The sequence below is a fragment of the Schistocerca cancellata genome, chromosome 6 (assembly GCF_023864275.1).
Source record: "Schistocerca cancellata isolate TAMUIC-IGC-003103 chromosome 6, iqSchCanc2.1, whole genome shotgun sequence".
NCBI classification, from domain to species: Eukaryota; Metazoa; Arthropoda; class Insecta; order Orthoptera; family Acrididae; genus Schistocerca; species Schistocerca cancellata.
The window spans coordinates 334,937,867-334,951,822 of record NC_064631.1 but is presented as its reverse complement, the minus strand read 5'-3'; the positions used below and the strand labels follow the sequence as shown (position 1 = coordinate 334,951,822).

General features: G+C 44.5%; 1 protein-coding gene across 1 annotated transcript in view; it reads right to left on the bottom strand.

Moving 5' to 3' along the window:
• LOC126190751 (unconventional myosin-Ie-like) overlaps window positions 1-13,956 on the bottom strand; it is a 367,405-nt gene that overhangs the window by 44,567 nt on the left and 308,882 nt on the right. The window contains exons 16-20 of the mRNA XM_049931260.1: window positions 11,709-11,829; window positions 11,437-11,600; window positions 11,177-11,332; window positions 10,929-11,068; window positions 9,611-9,762 (exon numbers count right to left, since the gene is read on the bottom strand). Coding sequence (XP_049787217.1) covers window positions 9,611-9,762; window positions 10,929-11,068; window positions 11,177-11,332; window positions 11,437-11,600; window positions 11,709-11,829 — 733 coding nt within the window. The remainder of the gene's footprint in view (window positions 1-9,610; window positions 9,763-10,928; window positions 11,069-11,176; window positions 11,333-11,436; window positions 11,601-11,708; window positions 11,830-13,956) is intronic.

Below are 13,956 nucleotides of genomic sequence, written 5' to 3'. Positions count from 1 at the left end.
CCAATGAAGAAACACAAAAACAACATGATATCCCACCAATTCCACAAAACATCAACACATGATTCTGCTATTATCAGAAATCACAACAACAGAAAAAAATTTAGTTTTCACTGACAGCCAGCCTGTCTTCTCACATAAATGAAGAAACTACTATGCATGCAATTGGATCCAACAAGCCAGACACACTGTTTGCTGCAGCTTGTAAACTTATGAATTTATCAGAAGGCAGTAAGCTACCTGTCACAGATTTTATAGTGTTGTCTGGCAGCTCAAACAATGTTTACAAAAACAAAATACCTACTCCTTATCAAGAATTAAAGATATGCCTCAGCCTCCTAACTCACATGAATATATTATTATTTAATATTCCACGTAGATATGATTTATCACAGTGGTCCTGAGCAAACCAGGAAATCAATGAAGCAAGCAAACATTATGAAAAAAGATGCAAACACTTCAGAAATGTGTCTTGTATTGATATAAATGGTGTGGGCCATAGATTCCATACAACACATGGGTTACATCTAAACAGGTTATGAAAGAAATTATTACTAATTTAGTGCTCAATCAAGTAGCAAATAAGCACAAACAAAATAGTCCTCTTTATCAACAAACCCAACCTGCAGAGGCTTACATACTTAACATCCCTTTATAGTAAACAACTGCTGGACTAGATCAGAAAAAATGCAAAACATAATTTATAACTAAACAAAGAAAATCTTGAAAAGACAATAATACAACATACCTAAATGTACCAAAAATAAGACAATTCTACTTCACATTGATTTGCAATCACTCAGTGGTAAACTTAATCAATTACAATATTGCTTGAACAAATTAACTGCAGTATATTCGGCATCAATGAACATTGGCTAAATAATTCACAAATAGATTTGTGTGTCCCATATGAATATTCACTGATCACAAGTTACTGCAGAACAAGTATTGCACATTGTGGGTATCAATCTATGTTAGTGACACTCTACATATAAAGAACTCAGCTATAGGTGTTAGTAGTTTGTGTCTAGAAGGTATATTTGATACAGCAGCAGTGGTAGTACACACACAAAAAGTTGTAATTGTCTTGCACTATCATACACAAGGTACTGACCAAAAAAACTTTTATAGATAAACCTAATATGCTAACACCATTAGCTTCAAGATGAAAACATAACAAGTTTTTTTTTTTTTTACAGCTGGTGACATTAACATAAACATAAGGGGGGGAAAGGAGGAATGTGTCTCATATACCATATACAATAAAATCACTTAATCTCTACTGCATCAATGAACAACCCGCAATGCTAGAAATATACTTGGATAACATAATTACCAATGAGGATAGAGACTGTGTAGTGTGGTTAAATTAGGAGTATCTGATAATGAAGGACTAAGTTCAAAAATGAGAAAGTCGCTCTCTGAGTGTATGCATGTTTTGTAAAGTACTGAATACTAAATAAAAATAAAACTGAAAATATGATAAGGGAAGATAAATTACTGGACTGGTCCTGTAAATCAACAGTTGGGATAACTATTGATGAATTCATCCCCCTGGTTCTAGACATTGTACAAGTATACCAAATAGCACTGTCTAACCATCTATAAAAAAAATCTGTGACAGTAAATGTAAACCATAAAATACAAAAATATGGTATACACTAAGACTGAATAAAATGAGAATACTGCTTGTTAAGCTCAAGACAAATCTATTAAAAATGAGGAAGTTAAGAAACTAGACAAAAAAAAACTCAAAGTCAAACAAACACAAATTAAAATAGTCAAGTGTGAAGCAAATTACAGATACATATTTAAATGAACAAGTAGTTGTAAAGTAGCATGGAATGTGAAATAAAACAATACACAAAGATGATACTGTTCTCATAGGTTCTAATGGAGCTTGGGAATTCTGAAATGGAGGACTTGGGAATTCTGAAATGGAGGACTATTTTGTAATTAATAACTTTGTCTTAAAGAGCATAGGTAATGAAACTCAACATTAGTTACTAATTTCGAAAATAAGAACACAAAGAAAGACAACTGGAGAGAGACAAAACAATTGGGGCGGGCACCTATCAGTAAGGAAGGTTAGGTACAAAAAAGACTTAAGTCCAAAAAAAGTTACAAAGAGGCTTATGTAAGAAAAATCCATTGAGAATCATGACATAATAAAGCCAAAACGCCATCAAAAAATCTCCCACTAAAAATTAGATAAACAGAAACAAAGCATCCAACTTTATTTAAACATACACAGAGTCTCCTTGAACACTGAATAACATCCCGTATAAAGTTTACTGTGACTTACCATTATTTATGAAACAACTGTAAGGACACATTTGACATAACTTAATTATATTAACAGCAACATAACACATTCTGTTTAGCAGTAGGGATATAATGTAAACTACCAGGCTCCACATTCAACCGAATATGTGTGATAACCCCCCCCCCTCCCCCAAACCTACGTTTCTAGCATTTGTAGACTTACAGAAAGCTTTTTTTTTTTTTTTTTTTTTTTTTTTTTTTGTTGGGTTTAAGGGCGCTCAACTGCTGAGGTCATTAGCGCCCAGTCACTGTTGTTTGAGCACATGAAATCTGGTAAAACTCAAGGGGATGGAGGGGACACCAGAAGGACCCGACAAAGATGCAGACAAAATAAGTAAAAAGATTAAATGTCCTTGGACAAGCCAGTTAAAGTTATAAAACGCAGAATACGAGCAGCTGCTCGAGCGTCATCAGCTAAAACATCCGGTAAAGTAGATGGCAGGGACAGGACAACACGAAATTGACTAAAACGGGGACACGACAATAAAACATGGCGCACTGTTAATGCCTGACCACAAGGGCACTGCGGGGCTGGGTCACCGGAGAGCAGGTAGCGGTGGCTAAACCGGCAATGCCCAATCCGCAACCTGGTCAGAAGGACCTCCTCGCGCCGAGATGGTCGGGAGGATGTTGTCCAAGCAGTTGGTAGCGGTTTTACTGCCCGGAGCTTGTTTCCTTGGAGGGATGACCAAGCATCCCACCACAACGACACAAGCCTCTTACAGACATCCCCACGAACGTCGGATGACGGGACACAATGGGAGGCTGGCCGAGGCAGGAGGACTGCAGCCTTGGCTGCAGCATCCGCAGCCTCATTCCCAGGCACTCCCACATGTCCGGGAACCCACAGAAAGCTGACAGAACCACCGTTATCAGCCAAAGAATGGAGGGACTGCTGTATCCGTTGTATCAAGGGATGGACCGGATAGGGAGCTCCAAGGCTCTGAAGAGCACTGAGTGAGTCAGAGCAGAGTACATATGATGAATGGTGGTGGCGGCGGGCATACTGAACGGCCTGATGGAGAGCAAAAAGCTCGGCCGTAAAGCTGGAACATTGGTCGAGGAGCCTGTATTTAAATGTGGCGGCCCCGACGACAAAGGCACAGCCGACACCATCGTCAGTTTTGGAGCCATCGGTGTAAATAAAGGTGTGACCGGCAAGTCGAGCACGAAGTTCGGCAAACCGTGAGCAATACATTGCAGCCGGAGTACCATCCTTCGGGAGTGAGCTGAGGTCGAGATAAATATGAACCGGAGCCTGGAGCCAAGGTGGTGTCGGGCTCTCACCCTCTCTGAAGGTGGTAGGGAGGGCAAAATCCAATTGTCGAAGCAGGCGACGGAAGCGGACTCCGGGGGGCAGCAGGGCAGACACATACAACCCGTACTGACGGTCGAGAGAATCGGCAAAGAAGGACTTGTAAGAGGGGTGGTCGGGCATAGACGACAGCCGGCAGGCATACCGACACAGCAGTACGTCGCGCCGGTAGGTCAACGGTAACTCGGCAGCTTCAGCATAAAGACTCTCGACAGGACTAGTGTAGAAGGCTCCAGTCGCAAGACGTAACCCCCGATGGTGGATGGAGTTGAGCCGGCGTAAGAGGGACGGCCGAGCGGACGAGTAGACGAAGCTCCCATAATCCAGCTTCGATCGGACTATGGACCGATACAAGCGAAGCAGGACAGTGCGATCCGCTCCCCAAGATGAACCGCTAAGAACTCTGAGGACATTAAGGGAACGTGTACAACGGGCCGCCAAATAAGAGACGTGTGGAGACCAACACAGTTTCCTGTCCAACGTGAGCCCTAGAAACTTAGTTGTGTCCACGAATGGGAGAACAACGGGACCGAGATGTAAGGATGGCGGAAGGAACGCTTTATATCGCCAAAAGTTGATACAAACCGTCTTTTCTTCAGAAAACCGGAAGCCATTTGCCACGCTCCATGAGTAGAGGCTGTCTAGACAACGCTGAAGGCAGCGCTCCAGGAGGCATGTTCTCTGGGCACTGCAGTAGATCGCGAAGTCATCGACAAAGAGAGAGCCTGAGACATTAGGTGGAATGCAATCCATAATGGGATTGATCGCGATGGCAAAAAGGGCTACGCTCAAGACGGAGCCCTGAGGCACTCCGTTCTCCTGGAGGAAGACGTCGGACAATACGGAACCCACACGTACCCTAAACTTTCGATCCGTTAAAAAGGAATCAATAAAAAGGGGCAGGCGACCGCGTAGGCCCCACCTGTGCATAGTGCGGAGGATACCTCCTCTCCAACAGGTATCATAAGCCTTCTCCAAATCGAAGAACACGGCTACCGTTTGGCGCCTTCGCAAAAAGTTGTTCATGATGAATGTCGACAAGGTCACGAGGTGGTCAACAGCGGAGCGGCGGCGACGAAAGCCGCATTGGACATTAGTAAGTAGCCGTCGAGATTCAAGAATCCAGACTAACCGAGCATTAACCATGCGCTCCATCACCTTACAGACACAGCTTGTAAGAGAAATGGGGCGGTAACTAGAAGGAAGGTGTCTATCCTTCCCGGGTTTGGGTATAGGAACAACAACGGCGTCACGCCAACGCATGGGGACTTGACCTTCGGTCCAGACGCGATTGTAGGTACGGAGAAGGAAGCTTTTGCCCGCCGGAGAAAGGTGTGCCAGCATCTGAACGTGAATGGCATCCGGCCCCGGAGCAGAGGACCGGGACAGTGCAAGCGCACGTTCGAGTTCCCGCATAGTAAAGGGGGCATTATAGGTTTCCAGATTCAGCGAGTGGAAGGAAGGTCGCCGAGCCTCTTCTGCCTCTTTCCTGGGAAGGAAGGCAGGATGGTAATGGGCGGAGCTTGAAACCTCCTCGAAAAAGCGGCCAAAGGCGTTGGCGACAGCCACCGGATCAACAAGGACCGCATTACCTGAGGTCAGGCCAGGTACCGAGGAGTGGGCCTTAATACCCGACAGCCGGCGCAGGCTACCCCAAACGACGGAAGATGGAGTAAAACTGTTAAAGGAGCCGGTGAAAGAGGCCCAACAAACTTTTTTGCTGTCTTTGATGACTCTACGGCATTGCGCTCGGAGTCGTTTGTATTCAATACAATTCGCCAACGTAGGATGGCGGCGGAAGGTGCGTAAAGCACGTCGTCGAGCACGGATAGCGTCCCTACAAGCCCCGTTCCACCAGGGGACGGAAACGCGACGTGAAGAAGTAGTACGAGGAATGGAACGTTCGGCAGCATGGATGATAACAGCCGTGAGGCATTCGACCTGACTGTCACAACTGGGAAAATCGTGGTCCGGAAAGGTCGCCAGGGATGAGTAAAGTCCCCAGTCAGCTTTCAGTATGTTCCAGCTCGAAGGACGTGGGGATGGGGTGTGGTGCAGGAGACGAACGACATAGGGGAAGTGGTCGCTCGAATAGGTGTCAGAAAGGACATACCACTCGAACCGACGGGCAAGAGTGGTAGAACATATCGAGAGGTCCAAGTGGGAGAAGGTATGAGTGGAGTCCGAGAGGAAAGTTGGGGTGCCGGTATTGAGGCAGACAAGATTGAGATGGTTGAAGACATCTGCCAAGAGTGAGCCTCTTGGACAGGATGCAGGAGAGCCCCAAAGGGGATGATGGGCATTGAAGTCGCCAAACAATAAAAACGGCGGGGGAAGCTGAACGATCAGGTGCATCATGTCAGCCCGACTAACAGCAGACGACGGTGGAGTGTAGATGGTACAAACTGAAAAAGTAAAAGCAGAAAGAGTAATGCGGACAGCTATTGCTTGGAGTGGGGTGGTCAATGGGATGGGATGGTAATAGACGTCGTCCCGAATGAGCAACATGACCCCACCATGAGCTGGGACACCGTCCACAGGGGTAAGGTCATACCGCTCCGAGGTATAGTGGTTAAGGGCAATACGGTCAGTCGGGCGCAACTTGGTTTCCTGGAGTCCAAGGACGAGCGGACAGTGCAGGCGGAGGAGCAGTTGTAATTCCTCCCGATGAGATCGAATACCTCTTATGTTCCAATGAAACAACGCCATCGCTAGTCAAAAAGTTGGGGGAACGAGACGGGGGGAAGAGCTGGTCACCTCGACGGCCGCGGAGGGCCAGGTTGCGAGGGAACAACGCTACAACCGACGGGAGGCGGATCCGGTTCCATCGACTGGTCGCCAGCTGCGGCCGCTGTCCCTGGTTGTGTAGGAGGGGCAGCATCATTTGCCGACGATAGGCCAGCTGAGCGCCTGGCAGCAGAGCGTCCCGGCGAAACTGAGGACGGCCGGGAGCGGCGACTCACGGATGGAGCGTCAGTCGAAACGCGCCGGGGTGGAGAGGGGGATAGAGATTTCTTCTTGGAGGCCTTCTTGGAAGGCCGAGGAGGCACAGGGATGGTGGGCTGGACCCGAAGAAGGTCCTCACGCGCGGGGTCCATTTTGGAACGCCGGACCTCGGAAGCCGGGGTCCGGAACGTGTCCCCGATGGACACCTGAGAAGAGGATCGCTTCTCAGGTGGCGTGTGAGGAGAAGGAGGAAGAAGGATGGCCCCTGGGGCAGAGGGGGTGGGGGCCATGGGGGAGGAGGATTTGGAAGGGAGGGATTTGGGAGGCGGAGGCAGAGCCCCCTGATGGGCGGAGGAGGCGGAGGGGGGACAGGAGAGGGGTGAGGATACCGCGGAAGGAGTGGACACAACTGAGGCAAATGAAGTGGTCAATGGCACGGGATGGAGGCGATCGTACTTCTTCCTGGCCTCAGAATAAGACAGCCGATCCAAAGTTTTGATTTCTTGTATCTTCTTCTCCTTCTGATATGCGGGGCAGTCTGAGGATCTAGGCGAGTGGACGCCAGGACAATTAACGCACCGAGGTGGTGGGGTGCATGTATGTTCCTCACGAAGAGGACGGCCACAATCGCCACAGAGGGGCTCAGCCTCACACCGTGACGACATGTGCCCAAAGCGCAAACACCTAAAACAGCGCATAGGAGGCGGAACGTAGGGTCGCACGTCACACCGGTAGCACATTACCTTTACCTTCTCCGGGAGAACGTCCCCCTCGAAGGCGAGGATAAAGGCCCCAGTGTCGACGCGACGGTCTTTGGGGCCGCGCTGGACTCGCCGGACGAAATGCACGCCTCGGCGCTCCAGGTTGGCCCTGAGCTCCTCATCAGATTGTAGCAGGAGGTCACGATGAAAAATAACCCCCTGCGTCCTATTGAGTGCCAGATGTGGGACAATGGAGACTGGGATGTCCCCTAGGCGGTCGCACGCCTGGAGCGCCGCCGACTGTGTGGCGGACGTGGTCTTGATAAGTACGGACCCTGAACGCATCTTGCTGAGAGCCTCGATTTCCCCGAAGATGTCCTCAATGTGCTGAACAAAGAACATGGGCTTGGAGGTGGCGAATGTCCCCCCATCGGTTCGAGAACAGACCAAATAGCGGGGGAAGTACTTCGCTCCAAGCCGGCGGGCCTGTCCCTCCTCCCATGGAGTAGCCAAGGGGGAAGGGGCAGGAGAACCAGATCCAGAAACGGTACTTTTTCTTTTAAAAGACTCGGCCGCAGAGCGACCCGATACGTGGTGACGTTTCATCTGCGAAACATCCGCCCCGATACCACCCACTCCGACCAGGGGCTCTCCCCACGGGCGCCACCCAGCCGCAGCAAGGGCCACCTGGCAGGATGACCATTGCCGGGAGTCCTGATGCCCCAAGGAGACGGGCATCTACTCCTTGGCTGACGTGGGGAGGGTGCAGCTCAGGTATCGGCAGTACGATCCCTGTGTTGTCAGGGGGCTACAACCTAGAGGGTACATGACGACCCCACCACAACGGGCTGGCTACCGTGCTGGATTTCTGGTGCCATGGAAAGTCCATCATGATCGCTGGTGCAGATGGAGACGCACTATGGGCGTAACTGGGACAACCCAAAAGGCGTTTAGGCCCAATTTGAGTAATAGTGGGTATGGTTACAACGCCGGTGCAATGCTGAGTGCCAAGGTCTGAGTGCACTTAGGACCAGTGGTACACCATGTAAGGTGTCCTTCCCCAAAAGGCTCGTACTTCTGTAGAAATTTAGAAAAATGGAGGTCAAACCCCAAGGGGGACCATCACATGGAAGGCCGAAACAGTTGAAACTCCTTTTAGTCGCCTCGTACGACAGGCAGGAATACCTCGGGCCTATTCTTACCCCGGACCCGCAGGGGGGAGAGAAAGCTTTTGACAATGTTGACTGGAATACTCTCTTTCAAATTCTAAAGGTGGCAGGGGTAAAATACAGGGAGCGAAAGGCTATTTACAATTTGTACAGAAACCAGATGGCAGTTATAAGAGTCGAGGGGCACGAAAGGGAAGCAGTGGTTGGGAAGGGAGTGCGACAGTGTTGTAGCCTATCCCCGATGTTATTCAATCTGTATATTGAGCAAGCAGTAAAGGAAACAAAAGAAACATTCGGAGTAGGTATTAAAATCCATGGAGAAGAAATAAAAACTTTGAGGGTCGCCGATGACATTGTAATTCTGTCAGAGACAGCAAAGGACTTGGAAGAGCAGTTGAACGGAATGGATAGTGTCTTGAAAGGAGGATATAAGATGAACATCAAAAAAAGCAAAACGAGGATAATGGAATGTAGTCTAACTAAGTCGGGTGATGCTGAGGGAATTAGATTAGGAAATGAGACACTTAAAGTAGTAAAGGAGTTTTGCTATTTGGGGAGCAAAGTAACTGATGATGGTCGAAGTAGAGAGGATATCAAATGTAGACTGGCAATGGCAAGGAAAGCGTTTCTGAAGAAGAGAAATTTGTTATCATTGAGTATTGATTTAAGTGTCAGGAACTCATTTCTGAAAGTATTTGTATGGAGTGTAGCCATGTATGGAAGTGAAACATGGACGATAACTAGTTTGGACAAGAAGAGAATAGAAGCTTTCGAAATGTGGTGCTACAGAAGAATGCTGGAGATTAGATGGGTAGATCATATAACTAATGCGGAGGTATTGAATAGGAATGGGGAGAAGAGAAGTTTGTGGTACAACTTAACTAGAAGAAGGGATCGGTTGGTAGGACATGTTCTGAGGCATCAAGGGATCACCAATTTAGTATTGGAGTGCAGCGTGGAGGGTAAAAATCATAGAGGGAGACCAAGAGATGAATACACTAAGCAGATTCAAAAGGATGTAGGTTGCAGTAGGTACTGGGAGATGAAGAAGCTTGCACAGGATAGAGTATCATGCAGAGCCGCAATAAACCAGTCTCAGGACTGAAGACCACAACAACAATAACAACAACAACATATATGTGATAAAACATACTTACTTGTGTTACTTGGTAAACCATGACCTATGAGCACTGTAAGTGTCTTTCCTGAAGGTTTTAGTACTGCCATGTCACCTACAGCTGCTGACACAAATTTCACCTGTCGAACACCGCCTCCACCCCATCCTTCCTTCTTCACTTTAAATTCGAGGCTGCAACATCATAAAGTAACAAATTCTTTATAGAATATCAGTTGTTCAACATTAAGTCAAAAGATATGAACTGCTAAATATTTATTAGTGAATTTTCAGACACCAACAAGAAACATCTTCGTAATTCTTGGGAAAAGATTCCTTCATCACCATGGAAGCATGCACAGGAGAAAAATGTTGAAATGTAGAACAGATAAGACTTGACAAATTTACCTTAATGACAGCACAGAAGGTACAGATATGGGGAGAAAAACAGCACCCAGTAAAATACTTATATATCCAGTATGAAAGCTGTTTACAATCTCATATACCAAACAAAATGTAAGTGAATTTTTTGCACCTGTGATTTCAGTTTTGTCCTTTTTCTTAAAGTAGTAGTTTTTATACACCCAAAAAAATAATACAAGAGAATGCCGAAAAGTAATGCCTCCAAATTTAATGTGTGAAAACTCTTATAGCTTTTTACATAAAACAAATTGTACCAAAATTCTGCATCTCTATTCTTCATGTCTTCATATTTATTTTTCAATATAGTCACCCTGGTGCCAAACACATTTCTCCCAATGAGAGATCAGTTTTTTGATACCTTCACTGTAGAATGTTTGACCTTGCTGGCAGATATTGAAGTCCTCAAAGGTATGCTTTAAGTTCCGGAAACAGATGAAAATCAGATGAGGTCACGTGATAGAGGATGATTTATGACAGTGAACCCAAGACACTGAATTGTTGCAGATGTCCCATTTCCCCTGTGTGGTCTGGCTTTGTGATGCTGAAGGAGAAAGTGCTCAATGTGTGGAGAACCCTTTCAGTGGTTGGAAACTCAATTACAGCATGCTGTTTCTCATGCTCTGACATAGTTATGTTACACACCATGATGTTAGATGCTACATTTTAGAAACCTCTAGTGGCAGAGGATTTCAACTTGCATCAGCAAAGCAGCAGGAGAGTCAAATGAGTAATATGAATGACAAGTAATACCTCAACTGATGAGAACAGGACAAAAAATTCAGAGGTGTTACTTCTCAATATGTCCTTGTACATGGTAACTTCCCTGTTCCTGATGAAACACTGGATGTTCAAAATGTTCCATATATTTCATACATATCTTATAAATTTCAATATTTTTCTACATTCTGAAAATAATAATTAAAATGCCAGTTACTTACAGATTTGAAAATTTTATGTGCAAGTTTCGTGCTAAATGAGCTTGAAACTTTTTGTTCAAAGTAGTTAAAAATTCAGTTTTGAACACCATTTCCAAGAAGCTGTCATACTCCTCCTTCATATGAATGATTACAAAATCATCCTGCCAAAGAAAAAAACAGATATTTCAAAAGGTATATTTAGTGGTTAAAAATGACTGTACAACTAAAATAGTACAGAAATGGAAACAAACTACATTGAAATACATTACCTGAAAAGTACTAAGTGAAACATGACTTATATTTTCCAAGTTGAGCTTCCGTTTGATAATTTCAACATATTTTCCTTTGTTTGGACCCTTTTTCACTTGCTCTCTTCCAATAAGAAATAATGAATGTGATGTCAGTACCAGATCACGACGTACGGGCTACATTAAAAAAGACATAAATAAGCAAATAACACACCATAAGCCAATGTTGCAAGAGTTATTGAGAATGAAGAAAATATATTAGTTAGCTTATAAAGACAGACCTTAAACCTCCTGTCATATTTCTTAACCACTTCAGCGAATGCAGCTTTTTCTCTGCGACCAACAAGATTCTGTAGAGAAGGTCGTAGGTCCAATCCAATATAATCACCCACAAAATTCCTATTCAGTGAATAACGTCTCCTTTCCTTCTTTCCAAAAACTAATTCTAAAAATAAAATAATGTCAGTTAGATGTGCAGACTATTCGGTTTTATTAGAAATTGTGTGCTACAGTAATGAAAAGATGTAGTTTCACTATCATTCAGCTTACTGACCTGCAGCTTCATTTTTCTGTTTCTCATTCTGTCTACGGGCAAAATATTTCTTAAATGCCTTCTGGATAACCCTTGCATACTGATTGTACCTTCTCTCTCTAAGTTCTTCCAGCATAAATAACTACAAAAAAAGAAAGATCAACAACTTAAAACCGCTTTAACATTCAGTAATTATTACTTACCAGAACTAACATCTGTAAAGTATAACAAATATCTGCAAATGAAGCCATTTATTTTATTTTTATTACCATCTATACCAAATTGATACCTCCAACCTTGAGTTCTAAATATAGTCCCCCTCTCCTCTGATATACATAAATTTCCTCCTAATATTCCCTTAATATTTGTTATTATATCATCTTTGTTTCTTCAGCATACATTATGCAGTCACATTTGATTTTGTTGTTTATACATATATTTAGGAACACAGCATTATTTCAAAAAATAAAAATGAGAATATATGCAAAAAAACTGATAAAAGGTCAGATATAAAGATGGAGATACATGTACAAAGGACAACCAAGACAACTAGGAATATTATCAAGAGACAATGTTAAAATAGCCTTATTTGCATGAAAAAATATTCTGTGGGACAGTCAAGAGAAATGTCACGTGGGGGTGAAGGGTGGAGAGAGATGGAGGAGGTCTCAATTGTGGAACCTCTGTAAGCTATATAGCAGACCAGTATCCAAAATTTAGATATGTCCAATCTAAAACTGAACTGAAAAAGAGTGAAATTTATCTGTTCAATGACACTCTAATGCTACGATAAATCAGCATCAGTGTATTGTAAAAACTAGTGGTGCCTTCGGACAAGTAACAGCTGAAAATGGAATGTTTTCCAGGTATCTTTACGAGGAAGATCATTTGTTACTAACAGTGAGGAAGTAACATGCTGACCAAATTGTAAGAAGCATAATTTTCAAGAGCAGCAACTGTGAACACCAAACTGTATTCTGCTGCAACATCAGTTTCGACATAAGAAAGCAGTATACCACAGTAATGCCCATTTTCACAATACTTTTTTTTCAAACAGCTGAAGGAAGTCAGAAAATTCAGTAATAATGGTAATAAGCTGTATATTAATGATTATTAGTCAGTGGTACATCAAGTAACAGGCCATAGCCATGGCCATAGCCATAGCATACGAAAGTACTTGAGTGTGTTCGCAGAAGTGAGCACCTTAACCAATTACAAACTGAATTCCAGAAGACCATATGGGCAGAGACAAGTTTTAATGATTCTCAACACCACATAAATATACATATTTAAACTATGATACAGGTTCAATAACAAAAGATTAATCGCTCATAGAGAAATCGTTAGAAGCATCATTTAATACCATGTAATTCCGCCCCTGAACTTGATTTGATACCTGCCTGTATCCAGTTAGGAAGTGAGTCCACAAGGTTGCGCAGGTACATTGCATAGAGGTTAAGCCACTCACTGAGGCTTTGGTCATGCAGTTCTACCACATCGTGGGGATGCTGATGTCGGCATTTTATCTGCTGTTCCAACCTGTCCCACAGATTTTCTATAGGTTCAAGTCAGGTGATGCAGGCCAATAGATATGTAATAGGGTGGGGGAGCGTTCAGAAAATCAGCCTGATGAACTTTGTTGTTGTGATCTTCATGTGCCTGTGTGAGCATCTGCCTTTTGTGAGGTGACCAACTCGAAATGCTCATGGCATCCAGTTCCTGTCGCAATGTTCTCTTACTAAGATATTGGGGCAGAACTTGATTCACTGCCTGCAGTAATTCCTGTCAGGTTTGGAAGCAATTTTAATTCAAAATCCACAGGGAAAATGTCTCTAGTTTCTCTCAGTCAGGGTCTTTTTCCAACCACAATTAGGTCAGTATTTGTTTTGAAGTTGTGTGGGGCTATTCTTTCTTCTACTGAAAGGTTGGTGTTCTGAGGAAGGGACCTGGGGAAGGATGGTGAGGCTAAGTTGGAGGTAAGGAATTCCTGGAAAGTGACCATCAGGTGGTTAGCTGGGAGGGCGGGAGGATCACGATTGGATGGTGGTATGAACTGGAAGAGACAGGGTTCAAGTGTTGATATTAGGGTGGTTTTGGTTGGAGGGATTGGAGGCAAAGAAGTGCTTCCATTGCAGGGAGCAGGAGAACGAGGGTAGGTCTTTGACTCATCCAACGTGATTAAATTTAGGTGTAGGGCTAAAGGTGAGGCCTTTGGATAGGACTGAAACTTCTGTGGAGCCAAGGGTTTTGGTGGAAAGGTTAACAACAA